Raw genomic sequence first — 24,431 nt, 5'->3', positions numbered from 1 at the left:
AGATCCTGGTTTTGAAAGCATTGGAGGAATTTCAGGGTCCCCTCAAGGATGTCGTCTTCCTCAGGTCCGCAACATGGCACCAGCTCTTTGAGCTTCTTATAGGCCTCGTCCAGCCTGCACAGTGGTACACGTAATGCAAAGGTTTTGAGCTTTTTGAGTCTGGATGAATATGAAGTGGGAATTAGCCTTCTCAAAATTTTATAAATTGATTTTTTTTTTTTTTTTTTTTTTACTTCAAAAAACTTTAAACAAGACTAAATGTCCTTTCAAAGTCTAATGCATCATCTGGGCACAGCAGTGTATGGAGCTGTGCCTACAGCCCAGCCAACAAAGAAAACGGATAGTGAACAGAGGCGGTGGTGTGCTCAAAGGAGTGATCTTGGTGTCTCAAGGAGAAAAACGTAGGTGCTCTTGAAGAAAGGGTTCAAAAGATCACTGGAGCAGAAGCAGATTTCAGGCACTGAATGTTCTCTTAGCTAAAATTCCTCGCCAAAAAAACAGCAGTATGAAGGGGATGGGTTAAGCTTAATTTATACTTAGAAAGTGTCGCTCAGCACATGGTCGCAGACGAAAAATAAAGTGTTGCATTTATACTTCAGTGAATGTTCGCCTCGGTTCAACGGTCACGTGACACTCGAACGCTATAAGCAGACAGCCAAGAGAAGAGAGGGACTGCACAGTGAAACCACCTCGGAGGCAAGATGTAACGTACTTGGCTGCAGTCTGCAGCCGCATATAAACGGCACACAACTCACCGGCTGCGGCCCCTGGTGTGAGGAGCGTCCTTTGTGACGCCTGAAGATGAAGCCTGGGGATCGGAGGTTTGCCCTGGGATGGTCGGGACGTTGATCGCGCTCTGGAGGCCTTCCTCGGCGGCGTTGACCCTCTGAAGCTGCTGCTCGTTTTCAGACTCAGACATGATGATGGACTGAGTGAAGCTTGATGAATGCGGGATGCTGACACAAGGTGAGTGATGACTGCACAAGTGTGATTTAAGCTGTGGTGATGGGGGCTTTATATAGTACCAGGAGAAGGGCATTTATGATGTCATAACTGACGTCATTTGGGCAACTGACGTCACCCTGCAAAGGTGACGTCATAGAGAAGGTGACGTCGGAGATGGTGACGTCATTTAGTGACGTCATTTGGGCTGAGGGGTATGACAGCAGGGGGTGTCTACCTATGCCTTTTGGTCTTCCATGATTGAAATTCAGTCTAGGTTAGGGTTCTAACCAGGGGCGGACTGCATAATCGGGCACGTCGGGCAAATGTACGATGTGTACGATAATTATCTTATTTGTACGATAATTTTGCCGCGCTCGATTTCTAGGCTCACCCGCCCTAGCCTGGGTAAACCCATCCCCCACGTGACCTGCTCTCAGACCTGTTCTCAGTCACTATGTGCTAGTGACTGGGAACTGAGAGAGCAGGTCACGTGGGGGCTGGGTTTACCTAGGCTACACCCGCCCACCCTGCAGCTGCTGGATCACGTGTCCTGGAGCTGGCAACATACAGCTGTCCATGGCTGAAGACGGGGATCAGACTCCCACTTCTTTTTTTGTGACATCACTGATCACTGATGATGTCACAGTGGGATTTATGACATCACTGATGATGTCACACATCACTGGGATTTGATATCACTTCTTCTTCTTCTGGCGTTTGCTCTTAGACTTTCAGCTCCGTTGAGGCGAGCCAGACGGCCGGTGTTTTGGGCAGCTATTCATTATGTGCTCCGCAGTCTGTGATGGGTCCCCACATTCACACTGGGCGCTGTCCGCGAGGCCCCACCTCAGCATGTCTGCCCCGAAACGCCCCACGCCTGTCCTCAGGCGATATCACTGATGATGTCACAGTGGGATTTATGACATCACTGATGATGTCACAGTGGGATTTATGACATAGTGGGACAGAGACACAGAGCCCCAGCTCCCATTTATATACTGATGATGCATGATAAGTCAATCTTAGTTCTTTTTCTTCTTCTTCTGTGGTGTTTTATGGGGGTTGGCATCATTTATGTTACAAGTTTCCCTACATTCTGTCCCTCTACTCTCACTCCAGTTTCATCCATCAATGTTCTTCATCATCATCATCAGTATATAAATGGGAGCTGGGGCTCTGTCTGTTTCTCTGTCCCACTGTGATGTCATAAATCCATGTTAACAATCTTGAATTTTGTGTTTGATGCCAAGTTCCCTTTGGAAACTAGACGTCGACCATGGTAAAAGCTTTAATATAATTTGCCTTAATAAATCCTGGAAAAGTTATTTACTTCTATGAACTTCTTGAGATGAAGTTTTCTTTATTCTAAACACACTGACAAAACCCTCAAACATTGGTCTTGAGTGACTGTTTGGAAATCTGAATGATTTCAATTTTTAACCCATCATTCATTAAACCACAAAGTATTTTCATAATTATGCAAAAATAAACTTTATTGCAACTTTTGATGAGCAGAGGAAATACTGCTAACCAAGATGGAGAAAAGTAGTATGCAACTAATGCAATCAGTACTGAAGCTATTGACCATAGATGTGGAAAATTCAATCCCAAATTTCAGCAATTGTAAGTTATTCTTAAAACCAATGTCTGGCTTCAAAAAGAAAATGATTTCTAAATAATCAATATGCACACATTTTGCCAACTTGCACCATCTGATGATTTGGAATTGAACTGAGCCAACAGATCAACTTGTAACACTGGTCAACAGGTATTTTGTACAAAGAAAGCAGCTCACTCAAAAGGTTAACAAAGACATTGGATGAGTGGATGAAACAGATATACCAGAATACTGCAGTGCTATTCACATCATGGGAGATGCCAAATAAAAAGTAATTGTTACTTAAAATAGAGACCATGTTTTGCACAAGGCTAAACCCCAGCATACGAAAAAATTAAAATAAACTAACTGCCATCTTCAGTTTTTAGTAACAACTTTCACACATTTACAGCTTTACAAAAGAAAAAAATACATATTTCACAAAAATATTACCACTTGTTTTTAATCAATATGGCTTTTGGACTGTGCAATTAGAACCAAATGTAATGTTACACAAGATTCCAATGTTATTGGGTGTTGTGAATTCACAACATTGGGTTTGTCGTATTTTTAAGTTGTGCTTCGAAAGGTAAGTCTGAGTATTCTGGCCAAAATGCAAATAGTGTTCAGAATACATTCTTCTTGATGGATGATGGATTCTTATTAAAAAGATAATTTAAAAATTCATTTTTTTCCTTTGGTTATGGTGAGTAATAAAGTAATATTTCTAATATATACTGTCCCATCATGGTTGGGACCTTTTAGGGAAAAGAAATCTATAATACTATTAGCAAATCTTGTATCACAATCTTCTCCAAAATAATCACCCATCTAATATAAACCATTCAAAAATAAACTCCAATTCAAGTTAAACGGGATCATTTGCATGGTATTAACTTTGAGGCCTTTTTTAAACTATAAACAATATTTCAAATACTAGACCTGATCCAAAATAGAACATAAATATACAGTTCATTTACAGAAAGCAAGATCATCTGCACTATTACGTGATAAAGTAGAACTCCAAAGAATATTAGAATCACAATGTGTAAATAAACAATAAATAAGGTGAGTGAACGTGATTTTTTTTGCGGTTGTGCACTAGCACCAGACTCAGTAGTACAGTTACAATGGGCAAGGTTGGAATTTGACTCTTAGCTCGGGTTGCGTTCCAGTTTCCCCCACATATATTACAGGTTAGGATGCAGGGAAAGAAAGCTGACCCAACAAGTACCAAGCAAGACACTTTATCCTGCAGCTAGTCATGATCAAAGCTAAATGTCTAATTCTGCTATTAGCTCACGGCTCACTAGCCTGAACTGAGGCCACACTGACACCTCTAGTCTTCCCACAGGATCCTCTCTGTACAGTTAAGGAGAAAGTGCATTCTCACCATCAAAAACCTCACTCTGGATCTGCATCCGTACCTAGAAAGTAATAGGAAAAAATACATTTACAAAAGAGTGTATTTGTAGAACCGGCCTGCCTGACCTTATCAAGGCTCTTGATGGTCAAAAGTGACTTCATCAAATGCCTTCTCATGTCAGCTGGGTGCAAAGGAACAACATTATGTATGTACAGAAAAATTGCACTTGTCAAACTGCAAAGATGAGACAAGTCAACCGCTCAGATGAACTGCTGAGCAAGTGACCTGTGAGTGAACCTAGGGGGTTGTGCCGACCTGTTTTACCTCTGGTCATCAGTTTTTCTTCTCCTCCACTGATAGCTGAGGTTACAATCTAAGACTGTTAACTGATGGCAGAACAGTAACCTCACTTTTAATAATGGTCCTCCATGCCACGAACACACATTTTTCAACCAGAAAGCAGGAAAACTGCCCTGTGAATCCCTGAAACTCAAATGGAACGCACTAGAAAATGGAACTTAAAAATCCAGTTTGAATACATCCACATACGTTACACCGGCCATGTAAAATGCCATATTTACAAGCCCGCAACAGTGCAAAACATTTCAAAAAGCGGCAGAAAACATACGCGAATGCAAAACCACCAACTAAAACATAAACTGTGATTATACAAAGCTTATAATTAGGATATTCGGTAACACAACTGACACTGTAACAATCAAGATGAGAATTACTGGCTGAATAATCATAGTGACAGTGTGTGTTGTGTGCAGTGGCGGATGGCTTTATGATAGTGGTTGTGTGTAGGGTGGAGATGCTCTGCTCAGGTTCTTCCAGTTTCCAGTCTTTGGAGCAGCTTTCAGAGGTGTTGGTGTCCAGTCAAATTCATGCTCTGCAGTTAGACTCACTGTCGCCTGTCTGCCTGGCTCAGAAAGCAGGGAGCGGTGTGTGTGTGTGTGTGTGTGTGTGGGGGAGGTGGGGGAGTGCAGGAACGTGCTCAGTTGGGGAGTGAGGAGTCGGGGGAAGGTGTGTGTGTGTGTGTGTGTGTGTGTGTGTGTGTGAGTGAGAAAGAGTTGTGTGTCTTTTTGTGGTTAAGACAATTGTTTGGTGTTCGTTCCTTTTAGGAGGCAGTGTCAACCGGCGTGATCAAATGTCCTGTTGGTGATGTCCGTGCGGTGCGCCTCCCCCCCGCGATCAAAGAGGTTAAGATCAACGATCGCTTCCTGTAACGACCTGTGCGCTGTGCCAGGAGGGGTGAGGTTAGGATGAGGGGCGGTGCTGCCCTCGGTGGATGGGGGGTGATGGGTGGATGTAATCGCGGATGTTCTCGGCAGCACGGTGGCTCAGAAGGCGGTGGTGACGGCGTTGCCTCGCCGCGTGCCCAGTCGGATCATTTCTCCCGGCACGGTGTCCAGCTGCTCATATGCCAGCCGCCCCTCCTCACCTAACACACAAACACAAGAGTTCATCTAAAAAATGCTTGAAGACATCTTGACATTTGCCCCTCAGTTTGCCTACGACGGCTTGCCAGTGTTGCCAATGCGCCTCACCGAAGCCAAGAGGCACAGCTAGCCGCAAGCTGTTTTCTGTGTAGACAAATATCCTACTAGGACTCAAACTGTGATGGTGTCCGTAGCATATCATTAACAGCATAAAGTGGAGAGCTACAGTATGATGAATGATTTACCAAAACAATAACCTATTCACTAATCAAATCTGAAAGAAACCTGAATAAAATACCAGGCAAATAATTTGTCTGGGTATTTATTATACATGCTCCAATTTTTTTTTCCAGTTCCTTTTCATATATATATTTTTTAATAATATTTATTTTTGAGCAGGGAGCATTGGCGTTACAATACAATAACCAGTGTAATTTTCTTTCTTTCTTTTTTTTTTTACATTGAAACATCACAACCAACACATCTACCCTCATTTGCCTCCCCACAACCCAGTCCCATTCCAACAGAAACAAAAATACATAAAATAAGACAGTAAAATAATAATATTTTCCTTTTCATATTTTACAGTGTATATCGTGTGTAAGTATATTGTGGCATCTGTGTATGAAATGCAAATTAGACAAAACTAAACTGAAGATTTGCAGAAGAACAACAAGAACAGTGGGACATTTCATAGGCTAATTTGTTTGCCATGAATCCGTTACTCACCGAATGTGAGCAGGGTTTCTATCGCTACATGGCGTAGCTCCTCATCAGCTGAATCACACAGCGCTACCACGGCCCTGATACTCTCTACTGCCTGCAGAGAGAGAGACGGACAGACAGACAGACAGACAGCCACAAGGTGAGTAAGGGGCTGTTCACACAGGACGTGTGTATTTCAGAAGCCAGCACCTTTCTGCAATTCATTCTCTATGGTAAGGATGCGCCAGGTGCGCTCCTCTTTCAAGGACCGCACCTGGCATTTTAAGTGCTCTTGGCGCCCAGTGTTTTTGGGCGGAGCACTCTGGGCGTCTCAAGCTGAAAAAAGTTCAGCATTTGGAGGAAAAGCGCGCTGCTCGTCAGTCACTCCTCCTACCCCTGCTCCTGCCAGGGGGGGGTCTTCAAACTCTGCTGCTGCCAGAATTGGCAATAATCTGGCTTTCATGTTTACAGTGCGAACTATCAACAACAACAAACAGATGAAACTAGCTGGGTACCGTCCATGTGACCATATTGTGCCCTGACCCGTACCGCGTGCCATGGCAGGGGGAAAAAAAAGAAAAAAGAAAAACGCTCCGTGGCTGTGGTGGTCTGTGCGCGCTGGAAGCGCTCTCGACATGATTTCCAAAGCGTTCTGATCTGGAATACACACGTCCTGTCTGAACAGCCCCTAAAGATCCTTAGAGATATCAGCTGAGAAAGCATAAATAATTGAATAGTCCAATTGTTTATTTCTTTTCACATGTATGGACTATAACCTTTCAATTACTCAGTGCCAAATCCCTAGGATTCGTAGTCCATAACACAAAAACCAATCCGATCATATCATCAACAGATATTTTGGCATCACGCCTGAAAAGTGACTCATCTCTCAGAGGACTGCGTGCTGAATTAGTAGTTGTTTCAGAGTGATACTCCACCATAACAAACTAGTAGGGATAGAAACACGCTTCAGTTGAACAACTCTCTTTGCCTCAGCCTCTGGCCTTCTGTCAAAGAGAGTTATCCAACCATTGAGAACAATCTCGTTATAAAAGGGCACGCGGCTTAAGAGAGAAACGTCGCTTCGAGGAACGCCACCGGCGCCTGGAACCGTGCCAAATCCTATCAGGGTCACGACAGCAAGGCTCGGCCCACTGACCTGCAGACAGCTCAGCGCTGAGCAGGCAGCTCTCTGGCTCTGACCTCCAGCCTCCGACAGCGCCTGGGTGTAGCACTCCACGGCCTGTAGACACACACAGTCAAACAGTCAAACACGGCCGTGTCGTCAGAGCAGACTGGTTGAAATGGGGTTTGCTTCCTTACACACACACACACTGATATCTCTCTCATAAAACAACAACCCCCTTTCTTCAGCACCACCCACCTTTGTCCTGAAGGGGGCGTGCGAGGCTGCGGAGGAGAGGTAGTCAGCTGCTGCCTTGTTGACCTGCGGGTCCTCGGCGGTGAGCAGGGAGGCCAGGGCCTTCAGGGTGCCATTTCTCGGCCACAGGGACGTCACGCACACCTCATCCAGCTCTGCTAGACACCGAGCACAATTCCCACCGCTCAGGGCCGCTGCAAACACCTCTGAGAATGGGACAGGAGGACAGACACACACCGGTCAGAATCTAAAACGTGGGACAGGACAGGGCAATTAGGTGGAGCCATTGGCTGAAGGTTGTCCGGAGTGCTGTTGGCCATGCGTTCGCGTACGCTCCAAAAGGATGCAGGAAAAGTACGTCAGGGCCTGCAGCCAACATGCACATGCGAGCGCGTAGTTAAAAGCAAGTATCTCCACCAAACGACGTCAGGTCTGTTTCCGTGAGCCTTTTGACAGGCAGTAGCCGACAGTATGACAACAAAATAAACATGTACGGAGCTGACTGACTGACTGACTGGCTGGTTGAATGCGAGACACTGACACTACAACGTTTCACTCATTATCCAAAAATGATCCACCGGTAAAGCACATAGTTCCTCACCCTCTCTGGCCAGATGCAGCAGGTGCGTCTCCATGTCCTGTACGTCATGCTGCAGGATGTAGCTGTGGAACTGGAACACGGTCAGGACGTCCTGGGACAGCGCAGACGAAGGAGGACTGGGAGAGAGCACCGCTGCAGCCACCAGGTCACTCCTGTCCACCATCTCACCCACTACCACTCCAATCACTGGAGGGAAGAGGAGAGGAGAGGTTACTGTGCATACAAACCCTAGCATGTGGAATACCAAACAAACGATGCACACTTTTCCATCTCCTCTGTAAATCTGATGCCCAGTGATGCATATTTGTATAGGATCTTTGCACTGGACTGTAAATGTGGCAAACATCTGTAAAGCCGTCTACAACCGAGAGAATGATTTCTAGCCAATGGGAACTCAATACATTTCATCTCGCTGTCTTTGCCAAATGATTGAAAAACTAAATTCCACCCCCAGCAGTCATTGAAGGGGGAATAACCTGACTCTGCCAGACGGGGGCGGTATTGTGTTCACAAGACACGGATGTGCGGTTTGTGAAAACAATACCGCCCCCATCTGGCAGTGTCAGGTTAGGGGGGGGACGAGGCAGATCCTGTCCCTACTTGTGTCAGCGGTGTGTGGGTGCCTCTCCTGCAGCGCGGCACCGGAGTGATGGTTCATGTGTTTGAACACCCGGTCCAGTGTGGTGTGGAAAAGTCCTGGTGACCCGCTGCAGTCTGACCACAGAGTCAGCAGCCCTGGGCGCTCCGCCAGCCCCGGGAGAACTGAGAGACAAGGGAGACAGAGGACAAAATATGAAGATTATTTATCAATCAAATCATATACTGTAGCTAAAATCCTACAGCTGTTAAAAGCTGTTAATACCCATTTGTACATGCAGCGGTACATGTTATGTTTGTCTTTTACCATCTTAGGACCATGTTGGAAACATGTGTTTCACTTTAACATGTTATCCTTTGGATTTTCTTTAATCCATAAATAAATCAAATCAAATCAAATCACATATTCTACACCCCTCGCCATCTCTCCCGGGTAGATAAATGTTATTTGACTATTACTGAATTTCGAGTGATAGAACGGAAAAATAGCTTTTCTGTTTTATTACATACACATGTACAGTAACTAGTGCTAATCTAGTTCTCAAGTGTTGGAACTTACCGTCAGCAGCAGATGTGATGGCTCCCAGTCGGTCCACAGTGATCTCTCCTAGCTCTTCTAACAGCTGGGTCTGGCCTGCCAGTTTGTGGAGCAAACCTCGACGCTGCCACGCACCCACGCCACTGGTCAACAACTGCCATTACACAAACAAACAAGGAAATTATGGTCTGTCATGTTATCAATTTATACCAAAAAAACCACACATTTGAAACTTCCTCAGTAGAAAGATGAGAAGGAGCTGTACCTGGATGAGGTGTTCGCAGTACTGCAGGTGGATGACGATAGCCACGTCCAGGTTCTCGTTCCCAGTGGTGAGTGGCAGGGGGCTTCCAGCTACGCTGTTGCCCACCCCGGTGTCCTCCGTCAGGGCTTCGCTCAGGTGGCCCTGGGCCTCTGGATGCTGGCTACTGAGACACGCACATACCCACAGTCACCACCAAGGGGCAGCAGCAAAACACAGAACTATCATCTCTATGAACTCTATAATGATGTGGCAATATTATTCCCACGCTCACCCGATTCTGTCTCCGTCCATGTCGAAAAAAGGAGACCCCTGTGGGGGGACGGCGTTATCGTCTCCTGTGTCCTCGTCGTCGAAGTCGGAGGTGTTGAGGAAGTCGAAGCTCTCCAGGGCGCTCTCCACCGTCAGACTGAGGCTGGACGAGCGACTCCTGTGGCCCGGGAGACGACACTGTGGAGGGGAGGGAGGGAGCAGGGAAGGTAGGAGGGAAGACAGAGCATGTTTATAATTCTTCAACCCTACAAAAATCATCCTGCCATGGTCCCTTCTATGGGGCCTGCATTACTTGTTGCCAGATCTTATGGCATCTGAATCAGTTCTAAACTCGCAGAACGTTTTTTAGGTTATCTCCCACCTTATGTATTACGTCATCACATTATGGTAATTTGGCATTCATCTCGGAAAAAACAGCACCCTGATATCAGACACGCGATGCATGTGGGGCTCGACTCACCTTGAGCAGGTCCTCCAGGCGCATCACTTCCTGCTCCAGGTCCTGCAGCTCGCGACAGCGCTGAGTCAGCGCCTCCAACCGCATCAGGAGGCTCTGGATGGCTTCCTCCAGGCTGCTCTCCAGGAAGGCCCTGCTCCCCTCCCCTGCCCAGCTCAGGCTGCCCCCGCTCTGCGGGACAATCTCAGAGGAAGTCAGCCTCCTGACCAGCTGCTTGGTGAGGCTGCCCGCCTCCTCCGTGTCCAGCTCCACGGGCTTCAGCTCGTCGGCGTGGTCCAGGAAAACGTCCTCGGGCGCCACGGTGGAGAGGTGGCTGTCAGAGCACAGGGACGGGGCGGCCGAACCACAGTTGGAGCCAGAATTTCGCTGGGACTCCGTGCGTTCCCACTCAGAGTCTTCCGCCGCCTCGACTTCATCGCTGGCGAGGCTGGCGCCGCTGCCCCGGCTTCCTCTGCTACCCGTCTCCCCGTCCTCCTCCTCCTCCTCCTCCTGTTCCTCCACCACATCTTCCTCTGCGATGGAGTCCTCTCTCGTTGGAAAGTTCGGAGGCGTTGGGTCTGTCTCTGGGGGTGTGACGGTGATCTCCGGGTTGGACTGGCTCGGGGAGTGGGTGCTGGGGGCGGGGCTGGGGCTGGGCGTGGAGCCGGAGCCGGAGGTGTCAGAGAAGGTGAAGGAGAGACGCTTGCACTCTGCCATGCCACAGCCGCCGTTCTCAAAGATATCATCCGGTAAGGTGGACTGAGGAGAGAGACAGGGGAGTCAACGTGTGTGATAGAATAATAGACCCTTCTCACGGGGGCCATTTTGTGTCGAAAAGGCAGGGTAAACACAGGTGCAAGCAAAACACTAATGAGGGTTTCCAACTTCTATGATTGGAATTTGTAAACCCTCATTAGTGCTTTGCTTGCACCTGTGTTTATTCTGCCTTTTCGACACAAAATGGCCCCCATGAAAAGGGTCTATACGATAGAGATAAGAGAGTCTGAAACCGATGCATTTAGGCCAGGAAAGGAAATGCAAGAGAAGGAATACAAGTGAAGTGACAGAGAGACAGCAGAGAGACCTCTACCCTCAAACTCCACTTTATTTTTGAATTCTACCTTCTTATCTCAAATTCTACTCAACCAAGATAGAATTACACACAGGTCAATCTGAACAGATGAACAACAACAAAACAGACGGAGCACTCCATGCAGATCAACAGGAAAAGCACAGCCACACATGGCACACTGCAGCCCACAGAGAGGGACCGGACACACCCAAGTGTGTCCACACAGCAGAGGGGTGAATCCCCATCATGTAAGTGAAGGAGGGGGGCGGGGGAGCACATGGGTTGAAGGAGTCAGGTGAGGAGGGGGACGGGGCACAGCACAACGCACTCACATAGACCTCCAGACTGGATTTGGGCCTTGGCCGGAGCGCGGCCAGGTCGCCAAACGAGCGACTGCGCCGGAGCTTCTCCAGCAGGGTGTCTCGGAGCACGTGCAGGAAGGAGAGGCGCTGCCGCTCCACGGGATGTGGCCGCCACTTCTTTACACAACGCAGGCAAGCGAATGGGACAGGGTGTGGGGGGTGTTCGGATGAGGGTCGAAGGTGAGGTATAGGAAGAGTCAATGCATAGGTAGAGTGGGACAGGGATTTGGACGTGGAGATGTAAAGGGGAGGACATTGGAGGGAATGGGGGAGGGTTAGTTTAGGGGGCGGCACCGGCGTTGCTCACACATACACACGAGGCATCAACAGAGAGACGTGTGCAAACTTTGGGACCCATGATCAAAGTTTCATATGGTGCAGACAATACTGAGGTAAGGGTGCAGGGATTACGGTGGCATGATGGGACTAAGTATTAACTAGTTGCTGTGGTAAGAAAGCGCTAAGGACTAATATGAAACCACTGTCCCCCCCACCAGCGCAATGCAGTAAAACGATGCGTTTGTGTTGGACTCACAAAGAAGGAGGTGTCCTGGAAGGTGGGGGTCTCCGGGGTGCCCTGGCTGTAGATGGACACCCGTCTCTGGAGCGCCGTGGCCTTGCTCACGTTGCTGGAGGACAGGGTCAGGTCCTCTACATCGAAGGGACTGGGTCGGGGGGGAAGAGACAGAATGAGAACCGACCTGCTGTAAAAGTGATTTCCTTCATCTATTTGTGCTAAATCACGAGTGGAAATTATTTTATTAGAAAAATGTATTGGCCGATGTAATGAGCGTCTTGCGCCAGCAGATGGCGTGAAAGCACTAGTTAAGCAGGCAGTGGATTGCAACAGATACTGACAGCAGGTAGAGGTTCGCTGGTGGACACATTTTGATACCGACATACAGGGATTAATAGCTACACCCAGCATCACCACCTCGCTACCCAGTGATGATATCATCAATGCTCCAAATAGGTAACTGATTAGTGAATATGATGATTAATATTATTGTGGGCATTTTATAATCAAACTGCTTTTTTTCTATCACCATTAACACATTGAATGCCAGCCATGTTTTCATTCCTGTAGGTAAGTTGTGCCAGGGGTGTTTTTGACGATTCTGGCTCATTTTAGAACAGCCGAGGATTCTTTTCTGTTAAGAATTCATGAACATCAATCATCTAAAAATAACTAATAGAATGTGTGCTTTCTCTGTCTAAAAGAGTTAGTTTGCAGAGTTAGTAGTTATGTAGATATTAGCCGTTGAGTACAGCATGGTTTCAGCGTCTGGAAATTTATTCAGAGATAAATGGCTTTTTGTGAAACAGTCACTTTAACCATTCATTTTTGGCATCAGTAAGACCGTCAGACATTCTAAACAATAGTTTTGAACAGTAATTTCCTCCATAACAACAGGAAACACCCCTCTCATTCAAACTCCTCCCTCCGTGTGTCTTCTCCTCCTTCCTCCTGGCTTCAGCGGGCGTGTCAGAAGCGCGTTGTGCTGCCTGCCTGTCTGTCTGCGTGCCTGCCTGCCTGCTTGCCTGTCGGGCAAGACGAGTCTGAAATGGATTACTGTAAAATCGCGTCGCCATTTCCTTGAATGGCTTGCTTCCGCGGTGTGTGTGTGTGTGTGTGTGTGTGTGTGTGTGTGTGTGTGTGTGTGTGTGTGTGTGTGTGTGTGTGTGTGTGTTCGCGCGTTGCTGCGCGGCTCTGGGGGGAAGGGATCTCTGTCCGTTCTGTGTGCCGCGGGAGGCGGCTGCTTTTGTGGCTTTTGGGTCCCGTGGCTGTGACTTCTCTCGGTCTCTGTCGCCACTTAGTGGTCGGTAAAATAGATTACACACATGCTCTTGCTCCAAATAGTTAACTCGAAGATGTAAAAGGGGTTGATTGATGTCCCACTGTCAAAAAAAAAAAATCTTTATGTAAGACGAGTTAGTCCGTCCTTGGCACTTAAGCGTTGGATTATGTAAGACGAGTTAGGTCGTCTATGGCACTTAATGAGTTAAAATAGGTCACAATATCAATATATGATGTCAACCTCCCAGAGGTGCATGGGTTTATTGATATTTATTTATTGCTTTTTCATATTTTTGTATTATCTCTTCATCCATTTTATTATCCTGCTGATGACATTCCAGTTTCCCTTCATGGATTAAAAAGTAACTAACTGACAATCTATAAGAATAAAACACTACTAGATGAATAACATCAAAAGCATAAAAAGGTCAAACGCTAGTGGTGTACTTACAACCATGTGACCTCCAGGTTGAGTTTGATGGTCCCCAGGTCGTTGACGTCCACTGCCACCACCTGAGGCATGGCGGTGAACAGCTCCTTGGTCTCACAGATCACGCTGCCCACCAGCATGTGAGTGGCCAGGCCCTTCAGCTCCGTCACCTGATTGGACCACAGACACAGTCGATAAAGGTCTTTTCTAGACTCAGGTCTAGAAAAGGTTCATTCCAAGCAAATTTTACTTAAAAACTGATGAAGACTAATGAAGTGACTAAATGAAGTACTAAACTGAATGACTAAATGAAGTACGCAAGGAATATTTCTGTTTGACATCACACCTAACATTACCATTTGGTTCAATGAGATGAAAATGTATTTGATTCATTAATGTAATTCTGCATATATGCACCATATCGTATATAACCATAGGGAAAACTCCTTGTGATTATTGTGATATTGATTTCAACCATATCGCCCAGCCCTAAGGCTATGGCATATAATGTATGAGTGAATTTACGCAATCCAAACTGGGTGATGAAAACTCACTGCTGATGTGTTGCGGTTTCATTTACACTGCAGTTAGACCACAATCTACACAAGGCTCTTGGCACAAAAGTTGGGCTGTCCAGGTGTTCCACAGCGCAGCAGTGTCAGTACCTTGATGTTGATGAGGTCAGTGATGAGGGGCATGAAGACCATCTCCTCTCCATCCCAACTCTGTCTGGAGTTCACTTCAATCTTCCCCTTCAGCTTCCACCGCTGACGCCCGTACCTCATGAACACCTGAAGGAGCGAGGAGAGGAACGAGAAGACGAAGAAGTGAGAGTCACAATTACAGTCACCCGGAAACCTTAAAATTCCTTATTGCGATTGAAAATGTTGAATGAACTTTTGGCATATATGTCCTGATGCATGAAACTCATCTGAGCAAACGCTGTTGTACAATTTCACAGATGGGACGCCAAGCTGAATGTAAAGCCGTTTTAAAGTTCCGGTGAAAGTTTTCCTGATGACACGGTTATAAATAGGGGAAACCAACTCACCTCATACTGGTCTCCAGGACAGAGTCTTGCAAAGCCCGCCAGACCTGGGAGAGAGAGGAAACAGATGGAAACATATTCAGACAGGAAATGGGGAAGAAAGAAGAACCTGATATGATGTGGGTTAAGCACCTTACACTTAGCCTGGCTCCAGACCTCCGAAGCCACGCCCTCATGGCTAATCATTCTCAAGAAAGTCAAGCAACTCTGTTAAGTGTTTAAAGGAACACTCTGCCCATTTTCAACCAGCTTTGTATCATTAGAACATCAGTAGTATAACAGAAAACTGTAAACGGTTTTGAAGTCTGTCATTTAATTTGACAGTTATTGAGTGTTAAAGTGTGGACCAGTGACATCACTGGTCCACACTAACTCAAATTAATAACTCATTAACTCAAATCAACTCTCAATAACTGTCAAACTAGATGAATGATGAATAGTTTGACAGTTATTGAGAGTTGATTTGAGTTAATGAGTTATTAATTTGAGTTAGTGTGGACCAGTGATGTCACTGGTCCACACTTTAACACTCAATAACTGTCAAATTAAATGACAGACTTCAAAACCGTTTACAGTTTTCTGATATACTACTGATGTTCTAATGATACAAAGCTGGTTGAAAATGGGCGGAGTGTTCCTTTAACTGTCACTCTTAATATAGATTAATTTACACTGGGTGACAGGATAGGGCATGGACATACTGGCTGTGGCATGAGACCAAATCTGTGAATCTCTATTCACTAATCCACCCTTCCACACAGTGATGATCTCATAATCAGAGTGTGGTGACGCTCTGAATATCCCCTATATTCACTGATTATTACTGGGCGAATATGATGATAAATACAACGCTGGGTACTTGATCATCAGACTGCTGTTCTCAGTGTTCTCTGTTCAACAAAACATTATTTTTTAAACATGAGAGAATTGATGCTTTTTCTTTTCACAAATCTATGTGTGAATTAGTGAGCGAGTCCGTTTTTGAGAGTTCTACTTTCCTTCTCCTTCCTCTCTCACCTTTCATTTTGATGTGGAACTCCCCCAGCAGGTTCTCCAGTTCGCTCTCGAACGCGCTCATGTTCTGGACAGGAGAGAGACGCAACACGTTCAGGTAAACAGCACTTAAGTCACTTAGTCACACGAGACAAGAGGGACAATAACAATCATGTCATCCCTACAGTCAAAACTGTGAGCAGAAGCATGGACAGCCTGAGGCCGCTGACGACAGGTGTGTGTGTGTGTGTGTGTGTGTGTGTGTGTGTGTGTGTGATGACAGAGGTGTGTGTGTGTGTGTGTGTGTGTGTGTGTGTGTGTGTTTTACATGGGAAGTTAAAGGCCATTCTCTAAGTGTGTGTCTTTACATGTCTGTGTCCACAAATCACAGTGTTACTGTAAGCAGTGTGTGCGCAAGTGTGTGTCATGTATTTAAGCTTCAAGTGCTACGAGTAATGTCTGTTTATCAATGTTCAGATTCGTTTTTGGATAATATACTGAAGGCTAACTGACAAATCAATGTAAACAGCATTTAAAAATACTTGATGATTTATTGTTTGTGTTGTCTGTTGCATATACAAAATACCTGTTCTGAACTTAATCAGCATTATACAGTACTGTTCATCACCAACCAAAAATACAAAACTGAAAGTAAATCATAAAAGAAACTAAAATGACGGAACCCACACTGAAAACGAGACTAAAATGGAATTGAGATTGAAATAATGAAAACAACAATAAAAAATTAAAAAGAATGAAAAAATCCCATCCCAAACTGTAATAATGTAGCTGTGCATCAGCACCTCTGTGTACTCCTTGTAGCGGCGGTTGACCTCGGCGATGCTCTCCTTGGTGCCCTTGGTGGAGGGAGAGGAGGAGAAGGCCTGCTTCATCCGGCTGGCTCCATCCCTCAGACGACTCTGGATGCAGAACGCCTCGTACAGCTCATCCACCTGCACACACACACACACACACGGTTACTGCCACAAACTTCTCAAACTTTGATCTTTGATACAGGAGCCTCCTCGCACGCACGCACGCACGCGCGCACACACACGCACGCACACACACACACACACACACACACACACACACACACACACACTTTCACATTGTGCACAAACACACCCCATCAAGCATGCTTTGAAGTGTGACATGACACCCTCCATCCATACATCGCATCAAAACAACCCAGGGAAAGAAACTAACTTCCACAGACATCTACCAATGATGCCATCTAAATGATTCCGGGTGTGCCCACATCGCAATGCAATTCTTTCAGAGGTGCCCTATATCCAACCCAACTTCAGGCTCGAAAGTGCTGTATATTCAGGAACGGATATTACCTTTGTCTACTGGTTTTCAACGAGAACACAGATCCGACTCTAACTGAACCTAGCCTGGCTAAACTGAACCCAGACTGCAGGGTCAAAGAAGAGCCTGACCCAGAGACTGAGATGACGCCGTAGCATGTTCAGACTCATTCATTTCGATGTAAGCAGCCAGGCAGGCAGGTATACATCCACTGAGATATGATCTAGGATAATCGTGTGAAGTGCGTCTGGAGAGAAGACCAGCTGAGAGGCAGAAGAGGCTGTCAAGGAGAGGAGGGAGGGGGTGGGACGAAAGGTGAAAACAGGGCAGGGAGGAGAGAAACTGAGGACAAACTCAATAGAGAGCCAAAGTGAACGTCACTTCCTGCTTCAGCATGGTACAGTACCAGAGATGTTCATCCGCCATTTATTTTCCCATAGACATTTCGTAAAATGCTTATAAAAATGGTTTTACTTAGTCAAACCAAGCGATTCAGCTATATTTAGAATCAGGAAAGACCATCGAATATTTCACTCGGACAAAAACTTAAAAAACAACAACATTGAAAAAATATTTGGTTTAAATCTGCAATTCTTTTTAACGTTTTGGTCTGAGTGAAATGTTATGTGGTCTCTCCTGTTTCTAAATATAGCTGAACCGTTTGGTTTGACCAAGTCAAACTATTTTTACAAGCATTTTACGAAATGTCTATGGGAAAATAAATGGCGGATGAAAATCTCGGGTACCATGCTGAAGCAGGAAGTGACGTTCACTTTGGCTCTCTATGAAACACTGATGGAAAGGTAGAGCAAGAGAGAGCGAATGGGGAAAAAAGTAGAATGATAAAGGGAGACTGGAGGAATGAGAGAGAGAGAGGAGGGAGGCACACAGAAAGAGAGGAGGAGAGGAGAGAGGACTGAGCTGACAGATCCACATGCATGCAGCAGAGCAGTCTGGTGGGATGTTCCCAACAGACAGCGTTTAGAGCTTATTTGGAGATGGCTGCCCGAGTTCAGTTTGCACTGCCAGTACATCTGACCCCAAACCCACGGGGAGCGGGAACTATTCCATCGCAATCCTGCTCTCTTACTGTGCGCTGAAATTCAGGAGACTCGTCTGGAATTAAATCATCACGACACACTAAGATAATGTTGTGACCTGTTGACAGTGCTATATGAGACTGTTAGAAATAAAGTTTCTCTAAAACGCAAGGTGGGTGGGCCAAGATGTTCTGCTTGAAGAGCCTTCGGCAACATCAACTTTTAAAGGATATTAATGTCTGACATTTTTGTTTGTCTACTGCGTTTGTTTTCGTATTGTTTTATTACATAATTATACAGCACTTTGTAACTCTTTGAAAAGTGTGAGGAATAAAGTTTATTTTTTAAATGATTACGTCTTAGTGTCAACCTCAACACAAAATCCAAAAATAGTCCCAAATTAGCTGAACCTCAAGTTGTCTTTGCATCAGAATCAACTCAATCAAGTCACAAAACTGAATTCAAATTAGATCAACTTTCCACCAACCGTCCTTAACTGGCTGAACCAGTCTGCGTTTGCCGACTCACAATCCACCAATAATCCAGATTACTTTCTGAGTCCCGCCTGTCTAATTTTCTGTCTTCTTGGCTTGACACACACAACCACACACACACACAACCACACACACACAACCACACACCTCTGCTTTGCCTCATCAAAGGGAAATATTGCGACTTGCCTGACGAGCGCTGACATCTTTACGTATGCCTGGAGCTCTTTATGACACTCATTAGAGAGAAGCAGGAGAAAATGGGCCATTCTGGCAACTGTCGTCTTAACCCATTGATACCTGATGCAGCATTTGTGTGCGTATCCCTTTAAGACCGCGAAGGGGATACACACACAAATGAGGGATATACACGCAAATGCTGCTCAATGGGTTAACAGTTACACTGAGTGTGTGTGTGTGTGTGTGTGTGTGTGTGTGTGTGTGTGTGTGTGTGTGTGTGTGTGTGGTGTGAGTACGGTATGATTTAACAGTATACTTATTGAGACCACATTAAGTGAGAGTGCTTGTATATTATATGTGTATGGAAACATGCTTATACTGTGGTGGTGGGTGGGCACCCTGAAGCATGAGTGTATGAGAGGTTTGATGATAAAAGAGGAGTGATAGCAAGAGAAACGGCAGCGTATTTTATGGTGGGATATTCCTATAAGGAGGATGGGTAAAGGCATAGCTACTGGCTAGAGATGTAGCCTTATGATCATGTGATAATGACTTTTGCGGTTGCGAGTACAGCACACACGCGCGCACACACACCAAAAAAGTGCAATTCCCCCCATCCCACTGACTCCAGCTCAAACCAGCCTCGCCCAGCTAAACCATCCCAGGCCGCCCGACTCTCTCCACTCCCCTGACTGGAACCTGGCCCTGTCTGCCTGCCTGTCTGTCTGTCTGCCTGCCTGTCTGCCTATCTGTCTGTCTGTCTGCCTGTCTGCCTGCCTGTCTGTCTGCCTGCCTGTCTGTCTGTCTGTCTGTCTGTCTGCCTGTCTGTTTGTCTGTCTGCCTGCGGTGTGTGGTGGTGGTGCAGCAGCAGCAGCTGAGCGCTGCCAGCTGTAAAATGCCCCCCAAACCACAACTGGTATTCTCAGCTCTCTGATTGCTATGGGTTGGCACAGGACAAACAACAGACAGTTTTTTTTAAATGTTTGTTTACAAAGAAACAAGAGAAAACTTGAGCAATGCAATTGACATACTGTATAGGGGAAATGTATAAATGTATGCACTTGAAACCCCATTCAAGTGAATGGGGAAAAAAACTTGACTTAATCGCGCGAATATAGTAGACCGCTCGCTTGACCCTTGCACACAAATTGCCCTTCGGGGACAAATAATAAACTTGAATCTAATCTATGAATCTAATATACTGCCATAGAAACACCATGTTAAAGGCACCAAATGCGTTATTCAACCCTACTACATGCCCGCAAAACACTAGTATATATCTAGCGAGACAGACGAGTTAGAATGTTCAGAGCAGTAAAAGAAGCCACGCCCCCTCTCCGTGTTGTGAAAACAGCGGCGGTCCGGGGCTCCTGCTGCGTTTCTGTGGGTTTTGGTCTTCCCCGCGTTTATAAATGGACAGAGTGACCCAGCGAGGCTTGACAGCAAATACTGGATCAAGCTGTGACTGTGATTGGGAAAATAAAGCGGCCATGGCTGTGAGAATCAGGTTAGTCTTGGTTTGTATCTCGGTTTGAGACGGTGTGTTTCCTGGCCTTTGTTAACGTTTACAGTGCGGTATGTCGGCTGTGTGGCTCGCTCTGCATGCCTCGATGGCACACGAGTGTCTGGGGTTGCATAGTGTAGATAGCAGATACCAGAGCAATGCGAGTGTTTACGGTGGCATGGGAAGGCGTGCCTATGTGTTTTATAGAATGTTTGTGTTTACGTTTTGACGTTACTTGCTCCAGTGTGACATCTAGTGGGCAAAAATCTGACATAATGGGCCTTTAACTGTTGGCACTGATTGGGCTAAGACATTATGTTGTGGTACTCAATGTATCTCAATGAGCTATTATTATGAAGGAAATGTTGTGCCTCCTAATGAAAATGGGCCTCATTAGACTATGAGAATGAGGGAGATTTTCTGGGGTATCGGCAAATGTCGTCGAAACTCCGTCCATGATGTGATCTTTATCCGTTGTTCTGTGATCTTTATCCGTTGTTATGCTGCCTTGTTGAAAAATGCTCCCGCTATCCTATCAAAAAATGCTGCCCCATCTGTAAAGGGAAGACTTGTTGATATCCATAGAAGCCATTTAGAGTCAGATAGCTTGAGGCTAGCATGACATGGTTTGTACCCACTGGATGGCTTGGTTCTCTAGTTTCATATGATACCAATCACTCTGGCTTTAAAACTAAGACCGTTACAGGCATTTGTATAACTTTTTCATGTAACTATGAAATTGGGAGAGTAACGAGATAAATGAGCACAGCAGGAGAAAGGGTTAAAATAGGTGTTGGCAGGTATGGGCCTCTATAAATCGGGGCTTATGAACGGCCATAGTTCTTGTGAAGCGATCAGTAATCACATCATTATCTGACTAATTAGGCCATTTTCTGTGCTTAATTACAATGGCCTTATGTTGCCTTCGAGGAAACGTCCTTCTGAAGGTCAGCCAAGCCCCGCCCACTCCAGAGAACAGCCATCAGCATATTACTGTGTCTGCCTGGGGCCATTTCACCCCAGGAAATTAAACACACACGCACACACACGCACGCACGCACAAAGACACACGCGCGCACACACACACACACACACACACACACACACACACACGCACACACGCACACACACACATGGAGAGGACAGCTTGGGCAACAGAAAGAGGAAACAATGCATGCTGTGGGCTGATGGTACACAGCTAACACCCTCCCCTGGAGACACACACACACACACACACACACACACACACAGAAAGAGAGCGCAGCTGATGCAAACACATGTCTCACACACACACACACACACACACACACACACACACACACACACACACACAAAGAGCCTGGCACACGCCCCCCTGTGGAGATCTTCCTGACTGTGTGTGTAATCCTGTCTGTCTTTTGTCTTTTTTAGGAGGAGCTTGCTCAGATGGATCTAACCAGGCCACCCACAATTACATTAGCAAACAAAAGACACAGCAGCGCTACTCCATAAATCAGGCTTGAGAAGCGTGGATCATCATCCTAGCGTTTGGTGCTTTTGTTGACTAACGCGCGAGTAAATACACACCGGAAATATCCTTCCAAACATAATTAATGGGGTGTTATCTTTTTTTGTCCAATGACTGTGCCCAGCATCACATTCTCTTCTCCAGTTGTTAGCAGTGACTTTCTACTGTATACGAACAAGTTGATTCCAAAACGATATCCATATTTATTTCTCGACAAATGTGACACATAAAACGACATAATGATTACTGGCATGAAAGTGACACTAGAAATATAGAGTTTTCACCCAAAAAGGACACTTGTACCTTTTTCCATGATATTTGCGAGCCTTCACAATGTCAAGTATGAGGCACCAATATGCTCCTTTAAAGGGTTATTTCACTGAAAAACAAAGCTGGAGTGACATGTAAATAATGTCACGCTGCTGTAAACAGTCAGTCTGCCACATGGTGAGAGATGCTACATTTAAATATGTCCTCTAACTGAAGGCCTCTGTGTTCATTACAACTCAGTGGGATCATAACAATGGCCTGGCTCAAAGCCCCAGTGAGGGATTATGGGAAAGTCTTTGTTGGGGAATCAAACTTCAAATTTATGAAGGATGAAATGCGCATTTTAGAGCAGATCTGTTTGTTAAATATGAATTATGTTTGTTTGGAAGTTTGAAGCAGGTGTTGGAGGGAACTGTGCTGTTTTACCAAGTATGACTGGGAGGCTTCAATGACGACTTCTGTATCTGCTCTATATCTGACTTTAAACAGAGGGGATTGTGGATGTGAGCAGAGAATCTGATATGGAGGGAATCCTCTTAAGATATGGCCATTATCCTGGATCGTAGGATAAAGCGCACGCACGCACACACACACACACACACACACACACACACACACACACACACTTTCCGCCAGGGGCAGAGTGATTATAAGGAGATTAAAACAGGCGGGCCACATCAAACACACAGGCCCCTCTCTGGGGAACTGTGTGTGTGTGTGTGCATTGGTGGCAAGATTAGCATTGGGCAAAGCAAAAAGCCCCTATATTAAAAATAATCACATGCGAAACACTCAAACTCTTTTTTGACTGAATCTGACACATGGTAAACACACACACACACACACACACACACACACACACACACACACACACACACACACACACACACGGGACTATTCTCATCTTAGTGCCTTCCTTTTAGACGGGAATGGCGTTATTGGGCCGTGAAAATGCAAAAAAGTGAAAAATTCGCAATTCAGGTGATGAGACAGCCCCCCCTTCGCCATGGAAGACAATGACAGACAAGCAGTGAACATTGCCCATTACAGCTTTATGCCACAGGCACAATGAATCGCAATGTATTCAACAAACATAACGATTAGTTAAAACACATAATCTGCGTTAAGTGCCCGCTACTAACGTCGCACATAGCCTATTAATCACTCTCACATTAAATAAGTGAAGACAACTCACCGCGATGCATTTCCTCAAGTCCCAATTGTGCTGCAAAGAAAACAGGTCTTTTTTACGGGGCTTTAGCCTACTGGGTTTTTATTCTGTAATCCAATCTGGAGCAGTTTATTACCATTCGTGACTTCTGTGTCACTCTATCGCGTGGAAAATTCATTAATCCATTAATCCCACAAAGCTAAATCAAGCCGGTTAGAAATAGACAGAATAGAGGAAGCTAGGCATTTTACCTTCAAAATAAAAGCTGTAATTTATAACTGGGTAAATAAAAAAACACAACTGTGGACTCACTACGGGTTAAAATGGACTTGAGTTGTCTGTGTTCTATATGTCTTCTGTGTATTTCGGCTCACACACACAAAAAAACGTTGCAACATGCATCAATAAGGCTATTAGTTTATTGAATTGCCATTATTGTGAAGGTTTTAACCGGAAGTTTCAATGTTATTCTGGCTCACTTGACACTGTTCTGAGTTTTTTGCGGCTTCAGTCTGCACGCAAATCGTTATCACAAACGCTGTGTATAAACGCAAAATAAAATGTGAGAACGCAACGCCAGTTTGCTGTTTTCTGCAGAGACTGTTGTCGTCTAAACATGGCCTCAGTCATCTCTTTAATGATGCCCTGCTGACACCAGTGGCCAACACACTCACACGTGTGCGTGCGCGCGCACACACACACACACACACACACACACACACACACACACACACACACACACACACACACACACACACACACACACACACACACACACACTTCTCCATACAGGACATCATCATAGGGGTTGTATTGTGCCACCTGCTCCCTCCATGAGTGCCAATTATACCTTGGACATCTGCAGGCAACCAGCAGCACATACAGGAACAAAAGACCAGGCTGATGTGTGTGAGACACACACACACTCTCACACTCACACACTCACACACACACTCACTGTCACACTCACACACTCACACACACACACACACACACACACTCTCCTTGCTGATAGATGATTGTTAAGTCGTCGCTCACGGCAGCTGTCCCGCACAAAGACACACCTATGCCTGAGCGAAAACTCTGACAAAGACGCACACACACACAC

General features: G+C 45.7%; 1 protein-coding gene across 1 annotated transcript in view; it reads right to left on the bottom strand.

Annotated features, from left to right (window-relative positions):
- Positions 1 to 2,456: 2,456 nt before the first annotated feature.
- ripor2 (RHO family interacting cell polarization regulator 2) overlaps positions 2,457 to 24,431 on the bottom strand; it is a gene marked incomplete at its 5' end in the record, with an annotated part of 77,807 nt that continues 55,832 nt past the window's right edge. The window contains 16 exon segments of the mRNA XM_083646216.1: positions 2,457 to 5,352; positions 6,080 to 6,170; positions 7,215 to 7,298; positions 7,440 to 7,642; positions 8,038 to 8,223; positions 8,638 to 8,799; positions 9,194 to 9,326; positions 9,438 to 9,600; positions 9,709 to 9,884; positions 10,168 to 10,902; positions 12,113 to 12,242; positions 13,827 to 13,975; positions 14,471 to 14,596; positions 14,857 to 14,900; positions 15,871 to 15,934; positions 16,650 to 16,799. Coding sequence (XP_083502342.1) covers positions 5,252 to 5,352; positions 6,080 to 6,170; positions 7,215 to 7,298; positions 7,440 to 7,642; positions 8,038 to 8,223; positions 8,638 to 8,799; positions 9,194 to 9,326; positions 9,438 to 9,600; positions 9,709 to 9,884; positions 10,168 to 10,902; positions 12,113 to 12,242; positions 13,827 to 13,975; positions 14,471 to 14,596; positions 14,857 to 14,900; positions 15,871 to 15,934; positions 16,650 to 16,799 — 2,697 coding nt within the window. The 3' untranslated portion in view covers positions 2,457 to 5,251.

This window comes from Poromitra crassiceps (assembly GCF_964638095.1).
Source record: "Poromitra crassiceps genome assembly, chromosome: 11".
NCBI lineage: Eukaryota > Metazoa > Chordata > Actinopteri > Beryciformes > Melamphaidae > Poromitra > Poromitra crassiceps.
Note: the sequence above shows the minus strand (reverse complement) of the source record. Positions and strands in the feature narration are given on the sequence as shown.